The sequence below is a fragment of the Tachyglossus aculeatus genome, chromosome X1 (assembly GCF_015852505.1).
Source record: "Tachyglossus aculeatus isolate mTacAcu1 chromosome X1, mTacAcu1.pri, whole genome shotgun sequence".
Classification (NCBI taxonomy): domain Eukaryota; kingdom Metazoa; phylum Chordata; class Mammalia; order Monotremata; family Tachyglossidae; genus Tachyglossus; species Tachyglossus aculeatus.
The window spans coordinates 87,685,611-87,711,912 of NC_052101.1; the positions used below are offsets into that span (position 1 = coordinate 87,685,611).

Genomic DNA, 26,302 nt, shown 5'->3' on the forward strand with positions numbered 1-26,302 from the left:
CCTCCGGGGCCCTACGGAGAGCCAAGTCCGGGTTCGAAGTACAGAGTCACAGAGATCTAGGCACAGAAATGAGTGGCAGTTGGCAAGTGGCTTCCAGCCACCGTGCTTTCTCGCCTGCGCTCCCTGAGTGCCATCTCTGTCCCAGGTGGGATGACTCCCACGCACATGTTTTTGCTCCCTCGCTCAGTCCTGGGCTTGCTGACACACACACACACACACACTTCTCTCCCCCTGCCCCCCATGAAGTCTTCTCTTACCTACACATATTCTCTCTCTATAGAGACAGATCGAGACTGTCTCACCGTCTCTGTGCCTCTCCCCCCCGCCCCCGCCCCGTTCCCCTCAAGGTCTCGAGTTTCCGTTGCGCTACTCTGGCTCCGGCTCCCGGGTGCGGAGAGGGGTCGGGCTGCAGGGCCACGTCTCCGGGGGGCCGCTTCTTGTCGGCTCGGTCCGAGGGGCCGCCCCTGGCCCCCGCCCCGCCCTCGGAGCCACGGCCCGGGACCCTTCGAAAGGAGGCGGGAACTGCGGGTCGCCTCCCACTCTCCCCTGTCCCCCGGGGGAAACGGGAGATTCCGGGCGGCCGCTCTCGCAGGAGTCGGGGCAAGGGGCGGAGGAAAAGAGGCAGCGGTAGACAGCCGGCAGGCGGGCCGAAGGGACTGACGATGTCGACGGAACCGGAGCTGATCGAGCTGCGAGAGCTGGCCCCGGGGCGGCGGGCCGAGCCGGGCCGGGGGCCGCGGAGCCCGGGCCGCCTGGAGCGGGCCAACGCGCTGCGCATCGCCCCGGGCCGCGGTTGCCAAGTCCGCCTGCTGGGTGGCCACAGCGATCCCCGGTTGACGGCGGGCCCGGGCCGCGGCCACTCTTTCCGCCCGTCGGGGCCCGCCACCCACACTTGGTGCGACTTCTGCGGGGACTTCATCTGGGGCGTCATCCGTAAGGGGCTGCAGTGCGCCCGTGAGTACCGAGCCGCGGGGAAGAGAGAGGTGATGGGGGGACACGGGCGTGGGCCCTGGGTGATGCAGACCACGCTCTGCACGGGAGAAGCAGGCCGGGGACGGTCGCAACCCCATCCCCGACTGAGTGGAGGACCCCCGAGCTGGAGTGACTGCAAGTGTGTGTATTGGATGTATCAGAGGTGAGACAGCCGTACCCCCCGAACCACGTAGAGCAGTGCTCCACACGTAGTAAGGGCCCAGCAAAGACCACTGATGAGGATAGTTAAGCGAGCCGCAGTAGGTGAGCAACCCAGGGACCTCCCGTGGGTGTTAGTGCTTCGGTTTCCATGTGTATGCCGTGCATGGAAGCATAAGAGGTTGCGTGGTTGAGGATACGCATGCCTATGTGAGTGGGTATAAGCATGTAAGTGAGCGAGAAGGCACGTCTCGCCATGGCAGATTCTCGGAGGGCAAGGCCCAGGGATTTCTCCCCCCTCTGTGTTTCCTCAGAGTGTCTAGTACGGGATTGTGCATGGGCATCCGATTCATGTTACTGTGTCGATATATGTGTTTCTGTCAGGGTGAGTAGGCCCTTACGTGGGTGACGCTAAACCACCAAAATATTCGATCATATTTATTGAGCGCTTAATGTGTGCAGAGCACTGGACTAAGCGCTTGGGAAGTACAAGTTGGCAACATATAGAGACGGTCCCTACCCAACAGTGGGCTCACAGTCTAGAAGGGGGAGACAGAGAACAAAACGGATTAACAAAATAAAATAAATAGAATAAACGTACAAATAAAATAGAGTAATAAATACGTACAAACATATATATATATATATATATATATATATATATATATATATATATATATATATATATACAGGTGCTGTGGGGAGGGGAAGGAGGTAAGGCGGGGGCAATGGGGAGGGGGAGGAAGGAGGGGGCTCAGACTGGGAAGGCCTCCTGGAGGAGGTGAGCTCTCAGTAGGGCCTTGAAGGGAGGAAGAGAGCTAGCTTGGCGGATGGGCAGAGGGAGGGCATTCCAGGCCAGGGGGGTGACATGGGCCGGGGGTCGACGGCGGGAGAGAACGAGGCACGGTGAGGAGATTAGCAGCAGAGGAGCGGAGGGTGTGGGCTGGGCCGGAGAAGGAGAGAAGGGAGGTGAGGTAGGAGGGGGTGAGGTGATGGACAGCCTTAAAGCCGAGGGTGAGGAGTTTTTGCCTGATGCGTAGGTTGATTGGTAGCCACTGGAGATTTTTGAGGAGGGGAGTAACATGCCCAGAGCGTTTATGGCAAGAGGCCTGCTGTTTATTCCTTTCTCTTCTTCTGTGCACCTCCATCTTGCCACCTACTCCCCGCCTAACCAATCTGCCACTAAATCCTGCTGATTCTTCCTCAGTCCATTTCTGGGGTCTGCCCCTTCCCTCTTTATTTTGTTAGTATGTTTGGTTTTGTTCTCTGTCTCCCCCTTTTAGACTGTGAGCCCACTGTTGGGTAGGGACCGTCTCTATCTGTTGCCAACTCGTACTTCCCAAGCGCTTAGTACAGTGCTCTGCACACAGTAAGCGCTCAATAAATACGATTGATTGATTGATTTCCACAAATGCTGCTTTGGTCCCATGCCGCCAAGGGGCATGGTGGGCCAAGGGCGCCGGAGAGGGAGCAAATCCACATTCACTCTCCCGCGGGGGCCTCTGAGTCCCACGCACATGCCCGCACACTGAGAAGTAGTGCGGCTTAGTGGATAGAGCACAGGTCTGGGAGTCCAAGGGACCTGGGTTCTAATCCCTGCTCCTCCACCTGTCTGCTGTGTGACCTTGGGCGAGTCACTTCACTTCTCCAGGCCTCGGTTCCCTCGTCTGTCAGATGGGGATTTAGACTGTGAGCCCCATGTGGGACACGGGCTGTGTCCAACCTGATCAGCTCGCACCTACCCCAGCGCTTAGCACAGTGTCTGGCATATAGTAAGCACTTAACAAATACCATTAAAAAAAAAAAAACCCAGAAGCCTTCCTGCCAGACTCCTGGTCAAATGCCTGACTTCAGCCTCTCCTCTCCCCACTCCAGTCTACCCTGCAGCTTTCTCAACTGTCAGTTTAATCGTGTCACTCCCCCTCTGCATAATCCTAAAGAGGCTAGCAGTTGTTGCTCACATCGAAATTCCTGATCATGGACTTCCAGGTCCTACAGCAACTGCCCCCTCCCATCTACCTGCCATTATTACTCTTCCCCAATCTGCATTCACTCTCAATCCCTCCAAACCAACCTGCTCATCAGCCTCCTGCACTAGACACTTTCGCCTCCATGCTTTTCCACCCACCATTCTCCCATCTAGCGTGCCCTCCCCCCTTCTTTTCACCAAACTATGTCCTTTCCTTCCTTTAAAACCTTTTTCAAAACTCAACTGCTTTTTGAAGTCTGCTCAGACTAACCCACTGTAGCTTGGATCACACCAGCCTCCCTCAGTCCTTACAATAAATCTCTGTACTAAAATGTTTCTATGCTTCTGTCACTTAGGTTGTAGTCATCTCATTTGGTAGGAATATTATTTTTGCTTGAGTTTGGCTGGGGGGGGGGGTCCTCTCATGCCTCTTTCATTAGACTATGGCAGGGACCATATCTTCTTTTTCCTCTGTCATTCCCCACACAGCACCTAGTTCAGGATTGTGCATGTAGCGGGTGCTCAGGACAGACTGCGGGGAAGGCCCCCGAGTCCTCCAGAAGGGCCCCTTTCATGTGTTGGATACAGGCCCTTATTTGGAGTGCTTAGCTGGTCCTGTGGCTGGGTGTGTATGTATCAGTGGTGTAAGTGTGCGTATTCATGTGTGCATCTGTGTCAGGATGTATAATGTCAGTATTTGCATAAGCATGGGTGTAAGTGTGCTTGTATTAGCCTAATTTGATGTAGTCTTTGCCAAATCCCTCTGAAATTTTGTTTCTGGCTAACCGGGTCAGCAGGCTCATTGTTTGCGCTAATAACATGGTGAGCAGTTGACCTGGAGAGTAGAACAGTCCAGCAGGCCACCCGCCCTTCCTAGCTCCCTTCCTCCATATTTCTTCCAGGGGTCCCATTCCAGGATTCAAACTCCCCTCCACCCTCCCCGCCCCCAGCTCCCAACCCCCTACGCCAGGGGCCTCTCTGAGAGGAGAAAGGAGATAAGAGTATGAGGAATGGGGAAATGGAAGGAAGGATAAGGGAAATTTAGAGAGTGAAACCCCCAAATATAGGGTGGTTGAGTCGGGGGGAAGACATGAGGTCCGGAACCCTCAGAGCAGCTGGACAGAGATCTTGCCCCTGGGTCAGCTTATCAATGTGTCAAAATTGCAATCGGTCCCCATCGTGATAAGATCCCGATATGCAGTGGATAGGAAGGAAGCCTGATTTAGAGTGTGAGAGAGAGAGAGTGTGTGTGTGTGTACACTTGTGGCACCCTCCCCTCTTTCCCTCCCTTCTCTGTTCTAATCCTTCCTAGGCTCAGCTGGTTCCCAAGCAGGGGAGCATGTCCGAGCTTTGAGCTCAGAGCTGGGCTGGGATCCTAAGTCCATGCTTTGGCCACGGAGGATGCTGTTTGCCTTAGTGCTGCTTCCCCCTTTCCCCAGACTGCAAGTTCACGTGCCACTATCGCTGCCGTGCCCTGATCCGTCTGGACTGCTGTGGCTCCTGGGACCCGGGCTCTGAGCCTGCACTGGAGAGAGATACCAATGTGGTATGGGCACCTTCATGGTGGGCAGTGGGCAGGGGAGGGTGAGTGAGGCTACCCACTCGGGGGATGAGACAATAGGGAAATGGGGACTCTCTAACGTAGCAGCAGCAGCACAGCAGAGAAGCAGCATGGCATAGTGGATAGAGCACGGGCCTGAGAGCCAGAAGGTCGTGGGTTCTAATCCCGGCTCCGCCACGTGTCTGTTGTGTGACCTTGGGCAAGTCACTTCACTTCTCTGGGCCTCAATTACCTCATCTGTGAAATGGGGATGGAGACCGTGAGCCCCACGTGGGACAGGGATTGTGTCCAACCCGGTTTGCTTGTCCCCACCCCAGTGCTTAGTACAGTGATTGGCACAGGGTAAGCGCTTAACAAATACCGTTATTATTATTATTATAGCTCAGGCTTACATTTGGAGGCCCCTAATTTCAGGAGAGGAACGCTTGGGATCTGGGGTTGGAGTAGGAGCCCCGTAATCTTTGCATTAGTCTTTGAATCAAAATGTGTGATTCTCCGGCTAGGATGCCTTCTCCCTTAGGTATACGCACACACATATACTCACCCACACACAGTCGCCAGCTAGAGCAGCTGTGGTGGGGAAGAAGGATGGGATGGATGCACCGTGGGGTGGTAGGGCTCAGGCCTGCCCTTATTCAGGGCTGTGTGTTTGATCTGATCTTGGGACTCAGGACAGAGAAGGGGAGAGTTTGCAGTGCAGGGCTTTCATTCAGTCAGTCAGTCAGTCAATCTTACCTACTGAACGCTTACTGTGTGCAGAACACTGTACTAACTGCTTGGGAAAGTACAGTACAACAGTAAACAGTGACATTCCTTGCCCTCAGTGAGCTCACAGTCTAGAGTGGGGGAGACAGACATCAATACAAATAAAATTACAGTTATGTACCTAAGTGCTTTGGGGCTGGGGGTGGGGGGGGGGGGGAAGAGCAGAAAAATAAAATTAGAGACATGTACATAAGTGCTTTCCTAAGCAGGGAGCCTGGTCCCTTCTCCCCACGCTCCTCAGAGGACCAGATTGAATATTCTGTTACCCCCTGCGACCTCAATAGCTGAGGGGATGAGTTTTCTTTTGGGGTCGGGGCCAGGCATTTCTCCGACCTCTGTGGACTATGAGAGTGAAAGCAACATATTGGCCTACGCCCTTTCAGTCCATTCATTCACTCGTATTTATTGAGCGCTTACTGTGCGCAGAGGACTGTACTGAGCCCTTGAGAGAGTACAATATAACAATAAACAGACACAGTCCATGTCCACAACGAGCTTACAGTCTAGAGGAGGAGACAGACATTAATATAAATAAATTACAGATATGTACATTAAGTGCTGTGGGGCTGGGAGGGGGGAAGAGCACAGGGAGCAAATCAGGGTGACGCAGAAGGGAGTGGGAGATGAGGAAAAGTGGGGCTTAGCCTGGGAAGGCCTCTTGAAGGAGATGTGGCTTCAATAAGGCTTTGAAGACAGGGAGAGTAATTGTCTACCGGATTTGAGGAGGGAGGGCTTCCCAGCCCAGAAGCAGGACGTAGACAAGAGGTCAGCGGCGAGACAGGCGAGATAGAGGCACAGTGAGAAGGTTAGCACTAGAGGAGTGAAGTGTGTGGGCTGGGTTGTAGAAGGAGAGAAGTGAGGTGAGGTAGGAGGGGCAAGGTGATGGAGTGCTTTCAAGCCAATGGTGAGGAGTTTTTGTTTGATGCGGAGGTGGATGGGCGACCACTGGAGTTTTCTGAGGAATGGGAAAACATGTCCTGAATGTTTTTGCAGAAAAATGATCCGGGCAGCAGAGTGAAGTATGGCCTGGAGTGGGGAGAGACGGGAGCCTGGGAGGTCAGCAAGGAGGTTGATACAGTAATCAAGGCAGGAGAGGGTACATGACTGTATTAACGTCGTAGCAGTTTGGATGGAGAGGAAAGGCGGATTTCCTCCTCATCCTTGCCCTGAGCCAGGTTTCTGGTCTGAGTGATGTGCCACTCGTCCAAGTGGCGTCAGGATTCAGCCCAGAGCCAAGTGTAGCACAGAGAGTGTACGGAGGAATTGAGCCCAGCCCAATTCTCCCACACCACAGCCAGCCCTCACCTCAGGCCAGTGAGGTGCTCCAGCCTCAAAACCCTTCCTACCCATAACCTCTGAAGCCCATGAGCCAGGGTCACGGGGAAGACTTTGGCATTGCCTGGGGGCTTGGGGGGTGAGATGGGGCCTGGGTGAATCTGTTACTTGAACCCGCCAGGGGGGCTAAGGGAAAGTGGAGGGGCGGTCCTCCTCACATAGTTTAGTTCCTGACAAATCTAGATGTCAGTTTACCTTCCGCCTGGGAGGGAACGGGTTAATGGCCTCTTGGCTCCTACAGTCAAGGGCGTGCTTACACTGGCACAGCATCACATACACCCATGCACGCTCATATACACGCAGGCCTGAGAGTCAGAAGGTCGTGACGTCCAAAGCTGGCTCTGTCCATTTGCTGCGGGACCTTGGGCAAGTCACCACTTCCCTGTGCCTCAGTTCCATCGCCTGCAAAATGGGGATTGAGACCGTGAGCCCCCTGGGGGGGGGTTAAGGACTGTGGCCAACCCGACTTGCTTGTCTCCCCCACCACGGTGCTTGGTACAGTGTCCGGCACCTAGCAAGCGCTTAACAATCAATCAATCAATCGTATTTATTGAGCGCTTACTGTGTGCAGAGCACTGTACTAAGCGCTTGGGAAGTACAAGATGGCAACATATAGAGACAGTCCCTACCCAACAGTGGGCTCACAGTCTAAAAGGGGGAGACAGAGAACAAAACCAAACATACTAACAAAATAAAATAAATAGAATAGATATGTACAAGTAAAATAGAGTAATAAATATGCACAGACATATATACATATATACAGGTGCTGTGGGGAAGGGAAGGAGGTAAGATGGGGGGGATGGAGAGGGGGATGAGGGGGAGAGGAAGGAAGGGGCTCAGTCTGGGAAGGCCTCCTGGAGAAGGTGAGCTCTCAGTAGGGCCTTGAAGGGAGGAAGAGAGCTAGCTTGGCGGATGGGCAGAGGGAGGGCAATCCAGGCCAGGGGGATGACGTGCGGGACAGGCGAGAACGAGACCGGGTGAGGAGATTAGCGGCAGAGGAGCGGAGGGTGCGGGCTGGGCTGGAGAAGGAGAGAAGGGAGGTGAGGTAGGAGGGGGCGAGGGGATGGACAGCCTTGAAGCCCAGGGTGAGGAGTTTCTGCCTGATGCGCAGATTGATTGGTAACCATTGGAGATTTTTGAGGAGGGGAGCAACACGCCCAGAGCGTTTCTGGACAAAGACAATCCGGGCAGCGGCATGAAGTCTGGATTGAAGTGGGGAGAGACAGGAGGATGGGAGATCAGAGAGAAGGCTGTTCATCATCATCATCATCAATCGTATTTATTGAGCGCTTACTCTGTGCAGAGCACTGTACTAAGCGCTTGGGAAGTACAAATTGGCAACATATAGAGACAGTCATCATCATCATCATCAATCGTATTTATTGAGTGCTTACTCTGTGCAGAGCACTGTACTAAGCGCTTGGGAAGTACAAATTGGCAACATATAGAGACAGTCCCTACCCAACAGTGGGCTCACAGTCTAAAGGTGGGGAGACAGAGAACAAAACCAAACATACTAACAAAATAAAATAAATAGAATAGATATGTACAAGTAAAATAGAGTAATAAATATGTACAAACATATATACATATATACAGGTGCTGTGGGGAAGGGAAGGAGGTAAGATGGGGGGATGGAGAGGGTGACGAGGGGGAGAGGAAGGAAGGGGCTCAGTCTGGGAAGGCCTCCTGGAGGAGGTAAGCTCTCAGCAGGGCCTTGAAGGGAGGAAGAGAGCTAGCTTGGCGGATGGGCAGAGGGCGGGCGGGCATTCCAGGCCCGGGGGTCGATGGCGGGACAGGCGAGAACGAGGTACGGTGAGGAGATTAGCGGCAGAGGAGCGGAGGGTGCGGGCTGGGCTGTAGAGGGAGAGATGGGAGGTGAGGTAGGAGGGGGCGAGGGGATGGACAGCCTTGAAGCCCAGGGTGAGGAGTTTCTGCCTGATGCGCGGATTGATTGGTAGCCACTGGAGATTTTTGAGGAGGGGAGTAACATGCCCAGAGCGTTTCTGGACAAAGACAATCCGGGCAGCGGCATGAAGTCTGGATTGAAGTGGGGAGAGACAGGAGGATGGGAGATCAGAGAGAAGGCTGATGCGGTAGTCCAGACGGGATAGGATGAGAGCTTGAACAAATACCACGATTGTTGGGGGCTCCTGTTGGAAGCAGGCACCCTTCCAGTCGGGGCCGTCGGCCAGCCCGCCGCCCGGGCCCCAGAGCCCCGGCCCGCGCGCCGGGCTGATGAAGTCAGCGTTAAGTGGGCGGCTCCCGGCTGGGAAGCCCTGCCCCGAGCGAGTCGGCGCCGTCGACGTTTCGATTCTAACGGCTGCCGGTGCCCGGGGAGCGCTTCGGCCGCGCACGACTCTCCCCGCGCCCATCCAAGCAAGCTCCCGCGGCCGCTCGAGCCCCTCCCGCCGCCCACCAAGGCTCCCGGGGCTTGGAAGCCGGCGGGGTGCGTGGCGGGCCCCGCGCCGGGCCGGGAAGCGCGGGGAGAGGGGAGGTGCGGAATGAGCGAAGCGGCCGCGGCCCCCCCGGCTTTCGAGATGACCTGGAGCAGCACCACCAGCAGCGGCTACTGCAGCCAGGAGGACTCGGACTCGGAGCTCGAGCAGTACTTCACCGCCCGCACCTCGCTCGCCCGCAAGCCCCGCCGGGACCAGGTGAGGCGGGAGGGCCCCCCCGGGGACCTGGAGAGTGAAGACTGTTGGGGGCGGGACCGTCTCTCGATGTTGCCGCCTTGGCCTTCCCGAGCGCTCAGTCACAGTGAGCGCTCAAGAAATACGATGGATGGATTGATTGATTGATCGCCGGCAGCCGAAGGGTTAAGCCGCCAAGGCCGGGAGATTCCCGCTCCTCCCTCTCCCCTCCGCTTCCTGCCCCTCGCTCCGCCCGGAAAGGGGGGTGGGTGGCCGGGGCTGACCGCGGATCCCCCCGACTCTTCCCGGACCCTCCGGAGAGCGGTGGGGACCCGTTCGCCACATGTCACTAGCCTTGGGGGTCCTCTCTCTCTCTCTCACTTGCCAGCTGCTGCCCGGCCCGGCCCTGGGGGATTTTGCTTTGCCACGCAGGCTGGCAGAGCTGGCAGGCAGGAGAGAGAGCTTGGCCAAACTGCAGTGGGAGGGCGCCGCCGTTGCTCTTTGGGAACAAATTCGCATTGTGATGAACGCTAAGCCCACTTTGGCAGGTGCACGTGTGACCCTTCTTCCCCTAAAGTTCCTTAGGTGGACACTGATTCCTCTTCGGGAATCTTGCTGGCTTTTTCTTCAGAGCCTTCTGCCCTAGAAGTCTGTCTCTAGCCGGGCACCACCCTATAGGCATCCTCAACTTTCAAGATTCCCACCCTCAGGTGCCAGGACTTGTGTATATCATCCCCACCAGGTTGGGCACCACCCTATAGACACTCTCCTCAACTTTCAAGGTTCCCACCCTCAGGCGCCAGGACTTGTGTATTTTGAACGTGTCTCGTATCACCCCCACCAGGTTGCCCTTTAGGAATGGGGCTGACATTTTGCATTCCCGGATTTTACCGAAACTCTCCAGAAATGGCAGGAAACAGAGGGCCTCGGGTGTCGAAGGATCCTCTGGAGTAACAGTGTTAGGCGTACGATCGTGGCAGATGGATAAACCTTGGCGTTTTGATGATCATCCTCAGTCATAGCTTCAGCAGCACCACACTAATTTCAACTTGACACGGTAGCTGCTGGCTTTGAAGTTATTGATGCCTTTTTAATTCCTTCCCTAACCAAACAGTCAGTTGCCCTCTTTGATCCCCACTTTGATCCTTTTGCCCTAATCTTGGACTCACCTCTGCCCAAAACTGAACTAGAACAGCCAGTTAATAGTGTCATCAAGGTCACATAAGGATCTTTGCTGGCCTCCGAACATGGGAATCGGCCACTTGAGAAGTAGAAGGAACTGGTTATGACCTGGCGGTTAAAGACCGGGGCTGGAGGGAGGAGTTGGTGGCCTCGTTGGGTCTTGTTGGCAGAGTGAAGCCCTGATAGGGGGGTGACAGCAATCTTTTGTTCATTTTGGCAGGAGACCTCAAATTCTGAAGCTGAAAGCAGTCCCATTCTCTCTCTTCTCCTCCCCCCTCCCACAAGACCAGGCATCCGATTTCCCTCATGTGGATGTAATGGAGAGGCCCTGGTGGCCTAGGAGAACTAGACCCTGAGGACGTGGCTCTAGGAGCAGACATGGTTATTCATCTGTGACTAAGGCTGACAGCGCTGTTGTAATGCAACCCGCCTGGGTCCCAAGAGAGAATGAAAGAGTGAGGAACAGGAAGAGGGGGAGAAAGCTGAGAGAGGATGGGACTGAGAAATGTAGGGAGAAGAATGCAAGGCATATAGAGAGAAGAGTACATTGTAAAAAGTAAGGGAGAGCCGGAAGTAGAGATGCAGATCAGGGTAGGTGGCAAAGGAAGGGAGAGGCGAAAGTAGAGATATAGATCAGGACAGGAATACGTTAGTAGGCTGCAAGTTGTTTTTTTGACTATTAGCTGCTGGGCTCCAGTTAAAGGGCTATGATTGCTATCTCATATAAGGAAAACCCCAAGGTGGTGGTTGAAAAAGCTAGAGCGAAGCTTCGGACTTCCACTTTTTCCCTGAGTCGGGTCATGCCTGTGCACTGGCCAATGGCAAAAGGCAGCAAGTGAGAAGTAGCGTTGCCTGGTGGTGGTTAGAGCTCAAGTCTGGGAGTCAAAAGGCTGGGTTCTAATGCTGCTTCCGCCACCTGTCTGCTGTGTGACCTTGGGTAAGTCACTTCTCTCTGCCTCAGGTCCTTCGTCTGTAAAATGGGGATTAATACTGTGAGCCCCGTATAGGACACGGACTTGGTCCAACCTGATTAGCTTATATCTACTGCAGCGCCCTGGCTCATAGTAAGCACTTAACAGATAACTTTTTTTTAAAAAAAAAAAGGCAAGAAAGTCCGGATTGAGAGGCGTGGTTAGATCCTGAGTCCCAGAGGGCCACTGTGAGGTCAGTTGTTTCAGGGAGTATGTCTAAGCATTTCTGTTGTGGAAAACAACATTTTTTTCCCCGATATTTGGTAAAAAGTAATGGGTTCAGTGGAAATTTTGCCGACAGAGAACTAGGTGAAGAACAGAGTTTCCAATAGTTAAGAAACCAGACTACTGATCTCCTTCACTAGAAGATCTTATGGCATTTTATGGAAAGAACCAGTCACTTCATCTTATATAAAGCAAAAGACCTAGTCCAAAGTGAATCAGCAAGTATCTCTGGGACCCTCATTACCCGGTGACTAAGTTTTCACCATTTTCCAATGTGGAAAGAAGAGAACCACAGAATTGTTCCAGCCAATCCAGCAAGATGACTCCCAAGCCCCAGTACTGAACAGCCAACTGCAGCCGAAGAGAGAGTAGGGAACTCCAGAAGGAGTGAGAGAGAGGAACAATGAACTCTGAACTGGGGCTTGTGAAAAGGGAAAATCTTTCAGGGCTAATTCTGACTGAGTTTCAGGAACAGAAACGGTGAACCAATCGCTGATCTGATTGCTGTTTCCGGCTCCCTATGATGTAATCAGACTGAGTTCCTGAACGGAAGCCAGAATCTGCAAGTCGTTGTATACATTCCCTGTTCTCTGGGAGGATCCCAAACTCTTTGGGTTCGAGTTGGGACGGGCCTGGTCTGGAACTTGAGGGGTCGAGAAGGGAGGGATGCAGGGGAGAAGTCTGTGCCCATCGGTAGCCGATTCTAAACGCTTTGTACCATGCTCTGCACGATAAGCACCCAGTGAATACGACTGATTGATTGGTTGGTTGGGCATTCGGACCAGTCTGAGTTCTTTCGGCTCCAGGGAATCCCCAGCTGAACCGGGCTCGTGGAAGGAAACCCCAATCCAGAATTGTTCTCTGTTCCTGACAACAGTAGATCCCCAGGGAGAGAATTGTAGCAGTGGAAGGCCGATCACTGATCTTCTCACTGTTTTTGTTGGGATGCAACAGTGCAGGTGAGGCTAATGTAGAAAAGAAACGTTCCCCATTCTTGGGGTTAGCAACCTCAGGGAGGATGGCTAAGGTTTTGCTCTGAGGTGTTTGCTGTCAGAGAAGGTGAATTAGTGCTGCTATCCTAGGAAAGTCTGCCCCTGTGGCGCTCAATTGAGCAGTGAGCAGTTGAGAAAGTTTCCTTTGTTCTGTAAAATGGGATGCTGCTGTCTCCTGCCTCTAATCTTAGAATTCTACTCTAAGCAAGCCTGACATTACATTCTGTCCTCCCTGCTTCCTGCCTCCTTTTTCTGAGAATCCCCAACTTCCATTTGCTATCTTGTACTACCCCCTCTCCCCCCACCCCCCATTTCTTCTTACTAGTTCATCCCCTAACACCCAATCTTAGAGGATCGACACATGGTACCCTCTCCTGCTTCCTGAAGTCTGAGGCAAATGCAGGTCTATGTTCATTCATCGGCGCTAAACTTTTGCCCAAATGACCTCCTGGGAATTCTTGGGCAGTAAATGAACAGTAATGCCCCTTCTGCTCATGTACACACACGTGCATGTACCCACGCATGCACGCGCACGCACACACACTCACTCTCTTACACACTTGTTTTTTCAACCCTAAAAGGGAGCCACTTCTGGGGCTGAGTCCAGCTTTTTCATAAAAATACAATTGGAAACAGGATGTGAAGGGGGTGGAGCGTCCCGTAAGCCACAGTAATTGCCAAGCCCCGTGTGGTATATTTGACCCTAAATTGGAGCAGCCCTGCTCGGGCCCCTTCCGAGTCCTTTTCAGTCGGCTCTAGAGTCATTAGCTCTAGACGTTCCCCCACCCCACCCTGAGCTGGAGGTGTGTACTCTTGGCTTATGTTTCCTGCAAGTTAAGGGGCTGCATGGCAGTTGTCACCATATGGTTTTCCCTTGTGGGAGACTGGCTGTCCTTATTGCTGGGACTGAGCAGTGCTGCTGCGAGCCGGGCTGACCCGATACGATCACGGGGCTCTCTGAGGGACGGGAAGGGAAGTGGTTCCCAGGATTCCCTTGTGGCCCTCACTGACATTGGCTATTGGTGATCTCAGCTCTCCCTGGTAGCTTTCCCCCAACCCTGCCGTATGGCCGGGGGCTGATGTCAACAGGAAATAAGACTGATGCAACCGAGTGCAAGAAAGCTTGGTGAAGGCTAATTCAGTGCACTCTCTCATTTCTGGCCAGATCTCCGCCCCTCTGATTTTCAGAATCACCAGCGGTGCTGAAGGAAAGAAGGAACTAGCTGTTAGTGGACAGTGATTGGCTGGGTAGACTCCAGGTAGTTGGTCCAGGCTCTTGGAGGAAGGGAAAGGAGAAAACTACATCTGGTGCCCAAAGCTTTGGAGATTGTGGGGAGGGACTGGGCTCTATTCATCTGCTGTGCTAGCCACCCACTTAGTGGCGAGCAAGGAATCTGGGGAGTTGGGTAGCTCTTTGACTGAAAGAGGGTCCTGATTTCTCCCCCCCCACACACACACTCCACCCTACTTTTCCCTCCCCCACCAGGAAATCATTACCCCTCCCAGCTTTCTGTCTGGCCCCTTGAAGCATTGTCTTGTCCAATTTGTAATGTCGGTCCTCTGGACAGTGGCTAAATTTGTCTGCTTTCCAATAATTGAGATGAAGAAATGCTTGTAATGCGTGTGAGGAGGCTGCCCTCCTCTGGCTCAATGATTCACCCTGCTGCACGCCCCGGTCACTGCCATCCCAGACGTGGCCGGGGGTCCACACCTCCTCTCCCTCCCCGGCTTCCTGCGTTAATAACAGGAGAGTGGCCATCTGCTTCCCACCCCCAAGCCCTGAAGTGCGTCAGGAGGCCACCGCCCTTTGACGTTGCTTCTTTCCCAGGGAGGGTTGCCGGGTGAACCTTGGTTTGCTTTCATCTTAAGGGACACACCTTGACCCACCTTTAAGGAATCTCTCCCAGTTGTTCATCACCCACTTGTAGCTCAGCAGTGAGATCATCAGGGTGTGGAAGCTTGCCAGCCTCGGGGAGGGAGGTGAGCTCACCTAGCAGGGGGCTGGGATTGGGCAGGCCAGTGAGAGAAATGACTTGATTCAAAATGAGTGTCCTTTTGTCACACACACACACACACACACACACACACACACACCCAACTCTCCTGGCCTCAACCCCTTGCCGGCCTCAATTACTAACTTGAACCATTCAGATAGTGCTGCCTCGCCCCGGGGCAACCTGAGTGATGTCATTGTCAACCAAGTGGGCCTCAGAGATCACCATCCCTCCCATCTCCAAGGAGCAGTAGGAGGGAGTGGGTAGAGTTGGATCTGTTGTCGTCTTGGGGCTGAATGTCATTTTGGAAAAGCTGTAATGTTTAGCGTTCCGAGTCCCATAGAGGTTCCATTGGGCCGTAAGGAAAATCCAACCTCTACCGCTGAGAGCCAGATGTGGAAAAAAGATGATGATGATGATAATTGGGATATTTGTTAAGCGCTCACTACGTGCCAAGTCCGTTCATACAGACTGTCTTCCAGCGGACAGTCGTGAGTAGGCGAGGAATTCTAAATGTCTAGATGAAGAAATGAAGGTCGCGAGAAGGGGAAGTGGCAGTCTTGGTAATAGAAGCTTGGAGCACCGCCAGTGTACATCAAGAGTGTTGCCTGTTCCCCACCAAACTGTTTCCCTTCAGTGTGAAGCGGCTGCTGGACTGCTGCCATGTTCCTAACGGTTTCTTTTTTCCCTTCCCAGGATGAGCAATTGGAGTGCGAGAAGAAGGAGGAGAAGGAGAAGCCGGTCTTATCGCAAAAAGAGATTGAGCAGAAGATCAAGGAGTACAACAGCCAGATCAACAGTAACCTCTTCATGAGCCTGGTGAGTCGTAAGGCCAAAGCTGAGGCAGGCAGGGGGAGCAGGGAGGGGACGGGAAAGGAAAATGTAGCCGATCGATTGGGTCTTGAACCTCTTCTGGCTGTTTTCCTCCCCACACTCTCCATTCCTTTCTCTCCCTCTCCCTCTCTCCCTCTTCCCCCTCTCTCCCTCTTCCCCCTCTTGGCCTGTGCAGTACTCATGACCTCTGTTCCTTCTCCCCAGAACAAAGATGGCTCCTACACCGGCTTCATTAAGGTGCAGCTGAAGTTGGTGCGCCCCGTTTCCGTGCCCGCCACCAAGAAGCCACCCACCCTGCAAGATGCCAAGCGGCCAGCTGGGAAGAGCCAGGCTGTGAAGCGCCGCACCTCCTTCTACTTGCCCAAGGACACAGTCAAGCACCTGCACGTGCTCTCCCACACCCGAGCCCGGGAGGTCATAGAGGCTCTGCTCCGCAAGTTCCTGGTGGTGGACAACCCCCGCAAGTTCGCCCTCTTTGAGCGGGCTGAGCGCCATAATCAGGGTGGGCCCCCTCCCTGGATCCCACTCTCTCCTCCTCTCCCCCAGTTTTCCAGAACTTTCCCTCCACCTAACTTTCCGATCTACCACCAGCAGAGACTAACTGGCACACAGGACAGCTTGGGGTGGCTGGCTCTCAGTCATTGGGCTGGGCCCATTAGTGGGAAAAGAGGGAGGAACCAGGTTGGTGGTGCTTTCTTGTATTTTAGGGGCGGCGGGGGGAGGGGAGGGGGTAGGAGTATGAGTTTGGGAGGGGGGCCGGTTTGGGGGTGGGGGTCGAGCGTCCGTGAGAGTAACTGCTTTTACCTTACAGTGTACCTGCGGAAGCTGGAGGATGACGAGCAGCCCCTGCACTTGCGCCTACTGGCTGGGCCCAGTGACAAAACCCTGAGTTTTGTCCTGAAGGAGAATGAGACAGGGGAAGTGAACGTGAGTATGGCGTCTGCTGCGAAAGGGAGGTTGGTAGCGCTGACACCACCCCTTGTTACCCATAGTACTCGTAGGTACTATTCAGATTCTGTTCCATCTTGCACATCACTTCCCTTCCCTGAAGCCTCCAGTGGCTCCCAGTTGCCACTTAATCACATTTAAGACTCCATCTGCCACCAGGACCTCCTCTTAATAATAATAATAATGGTATTTGTTAAGCGCTTACTATGTGCCAAGCACTGTTCTAAGCGCTGGGGTAGATCCAAGGTCATCAGGTTGTCCCACGTGGAACTTAAAGTTTTAATCCCCATTTTCCAGATGAGGTAACTGAGGCACAGAGAAGTTAAGCGGCTTGCCCAAGGTCACAAAGCAGACAAGTGACGGAGCCAGGAATAGAACCCATGTTCTCTGACTCCCAAGCCACGCTGCTTCCCCAACTTCCTTCATCTGCTGCGTTCCCGGTCATGTGCCCTGCTCTCAGCCAAGCCAGTGTACCTATCTGAGTCTGCCAACATCTCTCTCATTCATTCATTCATTCATTCATTCATTCAGTTGTATTTATTGAGCACTTACTGTGTGCAGAGCACTGTACTAAGCACTTGGAAAGTGCAATTTGGCAACATATAGAGACAGTCCCTACCCAACAGTGGGCTCACAGTCTAGAAGGGGGGAGACAGACAGTGAAACAGAACAAGTAGACAGGTGTCAATACCATCAAAGTAAATAAAATTATAGATATATACACATTAATAAAGTAGAGTAATAAAAATGTACAAATATACACAAGTGCTGTGGGGAGGGGAAGGGGGTAGGGCAGAGGGAGGGAGTGGGGGCGATGGGGAGGGGACGAGGAAGAGAGGGTAAGGGGGGCTCAGTCTGGGAAGGCCTCCTGGAGGAGGTGAGCTCTCAGTAGGACTTTGAAGGGAGGAAGAGAGCTAGTTTGGCGGATGTGTGGAGGGTGGGCATTCCAGGCCAGAGGTAGGACGTGGGCCGGGGGTCGACGGCGGGACAGGCGAGAACGAGGTACAGTGAGGAGGTTAGCGGCAGGGGGATGGAGTGTGCTGGCTGGGCTGTAGAAGGAGAGAAGGGAGGTGAGGTAGGAGGGGGTGAGGTGATGGAGAGCTTTGAAGCCAATAGTGAGGAGTTTTTGCTTCACGCGAAGGTTGATGAGCAACCACTGAAGATTTTTGAGGAGGGGAGTGACAGGCCCAGAGCGTTTCTGTAGAAAGGTAATCCGGGCAGCACAGTGAAGTATAGACTGAAGTGGGGAGAGACAGGAGGATGGGAGATCAGAGAGGAGGCTGTTGCAGTAGTCCATTCGGGATAGGGTGAGAGATCGAACCAGCAAGGTAGTGGTTTGGATGGAGAGGAAAGGGCAGATCTTGGCGATGTTGTGGAGGTGAGACCGGCAGGTTTTGGTGACCCATTGGGTGTGTGGGGTGAACGAGAGAGCCGGAGTCAAGGATGACACCAAGGTTGCGGGCTTGTGAGACAGGAAGGATGGTAGTGCCGTCCACAGTGACGGCACTGTTGCCCCTGCCTGCAGTGCTGTCTCTTCTCTCCCCACCTCCTCCCCGATCGCTTTACCAGATCATACCCTGTTTGAGTTCCAGGTGCCATGGTTTCAGCTAAACTGTGTGCATGCACAGGGCCTTGAGCAGGGAGTACTACAGTGTGAGTTTTCGTAACATGAGACTTCACAAGAAGGCTTTATAGGAAAATGGGCATATGTACCATCAATTAATCAATATGCCCAAGGACCCTGGGCATACCCTGATCTCCCAATTGTCTTCTGAACTGGTACCGGCTTATGACAGGAATTTAGGCTCTCTCTAGACCAAACATGATCTGTCTGATCCAGACATCCATTATCATGACTGCCTGGGTGTGGGTGGTATCTGTTGACCCAGGTTTCCTCAAGTGGTTCTGTACGCCCAAGGAAGGGGACGGGAAGTTTCGGCGTCAGGTTTAAAGATTCGTCCCTGGAGTCAGCCGGTTGCAGTGAGGAGTCCCAGTGCCTTCTTCCTTTATTCAGTCATTCATTCATTCACTGGTATTTATTGAGCACTTACTGTGTGCAGAGCACTTTACTAAGCGCTTGGGAACGTACAACACAACAGTAAACAGTGACATTCGCTGCCCACAACGAGTTTACGGTCTAGAGGGGGGAGACAGGCATCAATGCAAATAAATAAAATTACAGATAGGTACTTAAGTGCTGTGGGGCTGGGAGGCGGGGAAGAGCAAAGTGAGCAAGTCAGGGCAACACGGGAGTGGGAGATGAGGAAAAGTGGGCCTTAGTCTGGGAAGGCCTCTTGGAGGAGATGTGCTTTCAGTAAGTGGGGGGAGAGTAATTGTCTTTTGGATTTGAGGAGGATGGGCATTCCAGGCCAGAGGCAGGACGTGGGCTAGGGGTTGGTGGTGAGACAAGTGAGATTGAGGCACAGTGAGAAGGTTAGCACTAGAGGAGTGAAGTGTGCGGGCTGGGTTGCAGAAGGAGAGAAGTGAGGTGAGGAAGGAGGGGGCAAGGTGATGGAGTGCTTTAAAGCCAATGGTGAGGAGTGTTTGTTTGATATGGAGGTGGTTGGGCAACCACTGGAGTTTTTTGAGAAGTGGGGTGACATGTCCTGAATCAATCAATCAATCAATCAATCGTATTTACTGAGCGCTTACTGTGTGCAGAGCACTGTACTAAGCGCTTGGGAAGTACAAGTTGGCAACATATAGAGACAGTCCCTACCCAAAAGTGGGCTCACAGTCTAAAAGGGGGAGAGAGAGAACAAAACCAAACAGACTAACAAAATAAAATAAATAGAATAGATATGTACAAGTAAAATGAATAAATAAATAGAGTAATAAATATGTACAAACATATATACATATATACAGGTGCTGTGGGGAAGAGAAGGAGGTAAGATGGGGGGGATGGAGAGGGGGACGAGGGGGAGAGGAAGGAAGGGGCTCAGTCTGGGAAGGCCTCCTGGAGGAGGTGAGCTCTCAGCAGGGCCTTGAAGGGAGGAAGAGAGCTAGCTTGGCGGATGGGCAGAGGGAGGGCATTCCAGGCCAGGGGGATGACGTGGGCCGGGGGTCGATGGCGGGACAGGCGAGAACGAGGTACGGTGAAGAGATTAGCGGCAGAGGAGAGGAGGGTGCGGGGTGGGCTGTAGAAGGAGAGAAGGGAGGTGAGGTAGGAGGGGGTGAGGCGAGGTGATGGACAGCCTTGAAGCCCAGGGTGAGGAGTTTCTGCCTGATGCGCAGATTGATTGGTAGCCACTGGAGATGTTTTTGTAGAAAAATAATCCAGGCAGCAGAGTGAATAATAATGATGGTATTTGTTAAGTGCCTACTATGTGCCAAACACTGTTCTAAGCACTGGGGTAGATACAAGGTAATCAGGTTGTCCCTCGTGGGGCTCACAGTCTCAATCCCCATTTTACAGATGAGGTAACTGAGGCAAAAAGAAGCTGTGACTTGCCCAAAGTCACAGAGCTGACAAGTGGCAGAGCCGGGATTAGTACCCACGACCTCTGACTCCCAAGCCCGGGCTCTTTCCACTAAGCACCGTACTTCTTAAGTATGGACTGCAGTGGGGAGAGACAGGAGGCTGGGAGGACTGCCAGGAGGCTAATGCAGTAATCCAGGCAGGCTAGAATGAGTGATTGTATTAATGTGGTAGCAGTTTGGATGGAGAGGAAAGGGCGGATTTTAGCGATGTTGTGGAGGTGGGACCGACAGGATTTGGTGACGGATTGAATATGTGGGTTGAATGATAGGGAGGACTCAAGGATAATGCCAAGGTTATGGGCTTGTGAGACAGGAAGGATGGTGGTGCCATCTACAGTGATGGGAAAGTCAGGGGGAGGACAGGGTTTGGGTGGGAGGATAAGGAGCTCTTATCTTTTAAGCATTAGCCTTCAAGCTGCAGCCCTTAGCTGTTCAGGAATGGGGAGTAACTTGCCCAAGGTTATGTCGCTCCTATGAGGAGCAGCATGGCTTGGGTGTCAGAGGACGTGGGTTCTTATCCCAGCTCCACGACTTGTCTGCTGTGTGACCTTGGACAAGTTACTTAACTCCTCTGGGCCTGTTACCTCATCTGTAAAATGGGGTTTAAGAATGTGAGCCCCATGTGGAACAGGAACTGTGTCCAATCTGATTACCTTTGTATCTACCCCAGCGCTTAGAGCAGCGGTTGGCACATAGCACTTAACAAATATCGTCGTTATTATGATTACTCTGTGAACTGAGAGTAGGGCTTCATATACTTGGCTGCCTCTCCTGCCAGAGAAGAGGATGGAGCATCTATAATGGAGCATACAAATCGCAGTCCGAGCTTTAGGAACCTGCCCCTCCCTCCTCCATCTTTCCTCATTCTCCTGGAAACCCCGAAGCCGCAGGTCTCTCCCGGTGGGGCAGCGAGAACCAACCTCACTTGCACCTGAGTGCCTTTTTTGACTTACTCTGTGCCTCGTTCTGACTTTCAGTGGGATGCCTTCAGCATGCCAGAGCTACGTAACTTCCTGCGCATCCTACAGCGGGAGGAGGAAGAGCATGTGCGGCAGATCCTGCAGAAGTACTCCCACTGTCGTCAAAAGATGCAGGAGGCATTGGGGGCCCGCCCCCTTGGATGAGCCCTTCCTCCACCTCCACGTCAGGGTACCTTGCAGGCCTAAGGGGCCACCGGACCAGGCGGATGGAGGACAGTACACTGGGGGGCGGGGGGGGCGCAGAGTGGGTGCCGGATGAATGTGGCAGGGCCTGAAGAGTGTGTGTGCGTGAGGACCACCCCAGACCCAGGGGAGCTGGCCAAGGGAGCCTAAGGATCCTTGAGTGGAGACCATGACTGCTGGCGGGGGATGGCAGAGGTTAGCGGCCGTAGCGGGCTGCTTTTTCGAGACGCGTTCCTCGCCCCGGGTCTTGGGAAGTGACGTCGGCATGGTGACAAAATCTGGCCCCGGTAAACTAGAGGGGCAGGAGAATGGAACTCCCTGGATCTCACTGGAGTAGATGCCAAGGCCGTGACAGAGTTTCGAGGGTATGAACCCCTAGAAGGGCAGTCAGACTCCCCCAACCCACCACGGATTCTCAAAACCCCTGGCGGTCTAGGGTGCGGGGAGGTTTCGCGAGAGATGGATGGGACTCAAGGAACCTGAGATGGTTGCAGCCAGAAGAGGTGACGGGAGGCTAGACATTTCCTTCCAGGAATTGGCTGGGGCGGGGATCAGGTTGGAATCCCTCGGGATAATACATGGTCTCAGGAGAACTCCTTTGGACAACAGGCCAGGGTTGGAGTGTCATTAGGAACTCAAGGTAGGGATTCAGGGCTTTTCTGGGTGCTCTGATCAAGCACGACGGATTACCCCAGGAGTGGGATGGGGTTGCGTGGCTGAAGGTGCAGTTAAGGTGAATGACAGGGTGAGGGAACCCCCTCCTGACAAGGGGCTTCAATGCAACTGGTGAATATTGACCCTTCCTGCAGTTGCGGTGCTCTTAGGGAGTGGGGGTTGGCAGAGGGGATTGCCCAGGATGCCAACCGGAATGAGGGTTTCCCTCATGGTAGTTGTTGTGATGACATGTAATGTGTGTAATGTTTATTGGTCTCAGCTGAATGTCTTCCTGTGGGACGCAGCGAGTGTGGGGCCTATAACCTAAGAAGTGTACTCTTGTACTCTCCCAAGCGCTTAGTATAGTGCATTGCACACAGTAAGCGTTCAATAAATACTATTGAAATTATGCCGTCGAGTCGTGTCCGACCCATAACGACGCCGTGGACAAATCTCTCCCAGAATGTCCCACCTCCATCTGTAATCGTTCTGGTAGTATATCCGTGGAGTTTTCTTGGTAAAAATATGGAAGTGGTTTACCATTGCCTCCTTCCATGCAGTAAATTTGAGTCTCTGCCCTCGACTCTCTCCCATGCCGATGCTGCCCAGCACAGGTGAGTTTTGACCAATTGCTAGCCGCTGCCCAAGCTAGGAATGGAATGGGTATGCCTCCGCTTGACTCTCCCTCCCGAAGTCAAGACTGGTAGAGTACTGGAAACTCTCCAGGTGCGACCCTGAGAGGGGAAATACTATTGATAAACAACAGGAAAAGAATTCTGGGGCGTCGTGGACTCCGTATTTGTTGCAATTTTAATGCTGGAGCCCCTTCTGGTTACCTACTCCTAATCTGGATCGTACAGAAGTGCCTTTCTACCACCTTCCAGAGGCAAAATGCTCTTAATCACTGTTCACAGGATTGGGGAGTAACTGGCCCAAGGTTGGGAATAGAGTCCCAGAGAAGTACTAGGATTCTGTACTTTCAATATCAAATAGGTTTTAGGAGAACACCACTGTTGCCCCCTAACCTTTCAGAAATTGTGTGTCTGGCTGTCCAGCCCCCCGCCGTACCTCTTTATTCTCCTGAGAATAAAATTGTCCCACAATTTTAGATTGTGGAACCTGTGGGACGAGGACTGTACCCTATCAGATTGTCTACTTCAGCACTTTGGAAGTACTTAGTACAATAATAATAATGAACGGTCTGAAAAGGGATGCAAAAGCCAACCCATTGGAAGCTGACCCTTTCCTTCTCCATTCCCTCCAGTTCCTAAACCTTGCCAATGTGGCTGTTCACGGGATTTAAGTGTAGCCTATTTAGTTTAATGATTTGGTTGCTGGTAGAGCCAATTCAGTTTAAAGCATTGGTTGCTAGAAGAATACACTGTAGCAGTCAGTCAATCATATTTACTGAGTGCTTACGATGTGTAGAGCACTGTTCTAAGCGCTTGGGAGAGAACGATATAAGACACATTCCCAGCCCATAACGAGCTTACAGTCTAGAGGAGGAGAGAGACGTTAAATAAATAAATTGCAGGTATGTACAGAAGTGCTGTGGGGTTGGGATGGGTGATGACTAAAAGGAGCAAGTCTTGGCAGAAGGGAGTGGAAGAAAAGGAAAAGCGGGCTTAATCAGGGAAGGCGTCTTGGAGATCCAGGATCCAGAGTTACTGGCTCTCTGAAACCAAAGCATAAAAAGAGGGTTCGGGAAGACAAGGTGATTTGGAGATTCACAAAGGGAAATGGGGATTCTCTTCACCTGGCATTTGGAGATGAAGGGGTAGTTTCTCAAGAATGATCCTGAAACAGAAAACTCCTACATAAAGAGGATTGAAGGTAAAGTCTGGTAGCTCAAGGACACCTTTCTTTGCCCTTAATCTCCTCCTGAATGCCAAGGTCACCACAAGCATGAATGGGCTCAGTTGGATTGCAGCCATTTCAACAATTCTACTCCACATCATGGGAAGGTGAAGGAAGCTCTGAGTTTTAGTGCAAAGTGCACCAGCCTGGAAGTCAGATGACTAGGGATTCTGGCTCTGCCATTTGCCTGCTGTGAACTTGGCCAAGTCACTTCATTTCTCTGTGCCTCAGTTTCCTCATCTGTCAAACGGGGATCCGATGCCTAGTCAACCTCCTGCTTAGACTGTGAGCCCCATGTGGGCTAGGGACTGTGTCTAAACTGATGAACTTGTACTTACCCCAGCACTTAGAACTTATCAAATACCATAAAAATTTTTTAAAAAAGAATTCCACAAAATAAGCATGGTATATTAAAGCATCCCAGCACCATGCTGACCAAGTGGAATGCCTGGGCCAGAAAGGCCATATGTTTCTGCACTAGGGTCTCAGTTTGGGACTGTGCCAGCTCTCATGGTCATACTACAGTGCCTGTATCAATCAATCAATCAATCGTATTTATTGAGCGCTTACTGTGTGCAGAGCACTGTACTAAGCGCTTGGGAAGTACAAGCTGGCAACATATAGAGACAGTCCCTACCCAACAGTGGGCTCACAGTCTAGAACAGGGAGACAGAGAACAAAACCAAACATACTAACAAAATAAAATAAATAGAATAGGTACAAGTAAAATTAAATAAAATAGAGTAATTAATATAAATAATATTAATATTAATTAATTAATATTAATATAAATAAAGAGCTGTACACAGCTCTTGCCTTGTCCCACCACTTCCCTGAGGTCTAGGGGCTTTCACCCCTCTGGGATTTCCTTGTTAGGGGCACCATCTGCACTTGCACGTGTGAGGTAAGCCCATAACCTAGCCGTTATCCTTGACTCCTCTCTGGCCATTCAACTCACATATTCAATCTGTCATCAAATCCTCTCAGTCCCCCCTTCACAACATGGCTAAAATTCACCCTTTCCTCTCCATCTAAACTGCTACCATGTTAATACAATCAGTTACCTTGTCCCACCTGGATTACTGCATCAGCCTCCTTGCTGTCCCCCCAGGCTCCTGTCTCTCCCCACTCCAGGCCATACTTCACGCTGCTGCCCGGATCATTTTTCTGCAAAAAACGTTCAGGGCATGTCACCTCCCCGCCTTCTCAAAAAACTCCAGTGGTTGCCCATCCACCTTCGTATCAAAAACTCCTCACCATTGGCTTTAGGCACTCCACCTTGCTCCCTCCCACCTCACCTCACATCTCTCCTACAACCCAGCCCACATGCTTCTCACTGTGCCTCGCTCACACCACCAGACCCCTAGCCCACTCCCCGCTTCTGGCCTGGAACACCCTCCCTCCTCAAATCTGGCAGACCCTCTTCTCCCCCACCCCCGCCTTCACAGCCTTGGCACATTCATTCATTCATTCCATCGTATTTATTGAGCGCTTACTGTGTGCAGAGCACTGTACTAAGTGCTTGGGAAGTACAAGTTGGCAACATCTAGAGACGTCTCCTCCAAGAGGGTCTCCCGGACTAAGCCCCACTTTTTCTCATCTCCCACCCCCTTCTGCATCACCCTGACTTCCCACCTCCCAGCCCCACAGCACTTATATGCATATCTGTAATTTATTTGTATTGATGTCTGTGTGTCCACCCCCGCCCCCCACCTGCTCTGGAGTAGCAGCATGTTGTAATAGAGCACGGACCTGGGGGGTCAGAAGGTCATGGGTTCTAATTCCAGCTCTGCCACTTGTCTGCTGGGTGATGGACAAGTCACTTCTCTGTGCCTCAGTTCCCTCATCAGTAAAATGGGGATTGAGACTGTGAGCCCTACATGGGGCAGGGACTGTGTCCGACCCGATTTGTTTGTAACCCCTGCAGTGCTTAGTGTAGTGCCTGGCACATAGTGCTTAACAAATACCACAATAATTTTTATTCTTAGACTGTAAACTTGTTGTGGGCAGGGAATGTCACTGTTTATTGTTGCACTGTACTTTCCCAAGCACTTAGTACAGTGCTCTGCACACAGTAAGCGCTCAGTAAATATGAATGAGGTGCCCAAATCCCTCTCTAGTCTTTCATGTCGAAGTCCAATGTCCAAGGTCAGGCTGCTCAGGGAAACTACCAAAGTCAGACCCGCGCTTCTCAGGTAGCAGCAGTTCACTATTCCAGAACTAGAACAGTGCTTTGCATATAGTAAGCGCTTAACAAATGCCATTATTATTATTATTCCCCAGCGGATGACAGAAACGCCCCGACTCTTCCGTATCATCATCGAGAGGCGGAATTGGGGGGGCGAGTGTTCCGCCCAGAGGCGCCCAGTAAGTACAGTCGATTCTGGGGCTTCCTTTGTCCTTGAACTCTAAACCCCTTAGTGGATGGTGTTAGTGAGCGAACACCTCCTCTGAAGATAATAATAATAATAATAATGGCATTTATTAAGTGCTTACTATGTGCAAAGCACTGTTCTAAGCGCTGGGGAGGTTACAAGGTGATCGGGTTGTCCCACGAGGGGCTCACAGTCTTAATTCCCATTTTACAGATGAGGTAACTGAG

General features: G+C 52.4%; 1 protein-coding gene across 4 annotated transcripts; it reads left to right on the top strand.

Moving 5' to 3' along the window:
* Positions 1–662: 662 nt before the first annotated feature.
* Positions 663–22,226, top strand: RASSF1 (Ras association domain family member 1). Of its 4 annotated transcripts, none has more exons than XM_038772737.1 (7): positions 663–954; positions 4,540–4,646; positions 12,082–12,111; positions 15,485–15,580; positions 15,800–16,097; positions 16,407–16,522; positions 21,004–22,226. In XM_038772737.1, the coding sequence occupies exons 1-7, from the start codon at positions 663–665 to the stop codon at positions 21,148–21,150; spliced, it is 1,086 nt and encodes a 361-aa protein (XP_038628665.1). In that variant the 3' UTR covers positions 21,151–22,226. The 4 variants fall into 4 exon arrangements, with proteins under 4 accessions (XP_038628665.1, XP_038628666.1, XP_038628664.1 ...); XM_038772738.1 differs by lacking the exon at positions 12,082–12,111 and adding an exon at positions 6,420–6,440 and having other exon boundaries at positions 4,540–4,643; positions 15,494–15,580; XM_038772736.1 differs by lacking the exon at positions 12,082–12,111 and having other exon boundaries at positions 15,458–15,580.
* Positions 22,227–26,302: the final 4,076 nt, after the last annotated feature.

Excerpts from the sequence above, each read along its gene's own strand:
- RASSF1 (XM_038772737.1), top strand. The coding sequence starts at position 663 with ATGTCGACGGAACCGGAGCTGATCGAGCTGCGAGAGCTGGCCCCGGGG. Across the intron at positions 955-4,539 it reads TAAGGGGCTGCAGTGCGCCC|ACTGCAAGTTCACGTGCCAC; the intron begins GTGAGTACCGAG and ends CCCTTTCCCCAG. Across the intron at positions 15,581-15,799 it reads GTAACCTCTTCATGAGCCTG|AACAAAGATGGCTCCTACAC; the intron begins GTGAGTCGTAAG and ends CCTTCTCCCCAG.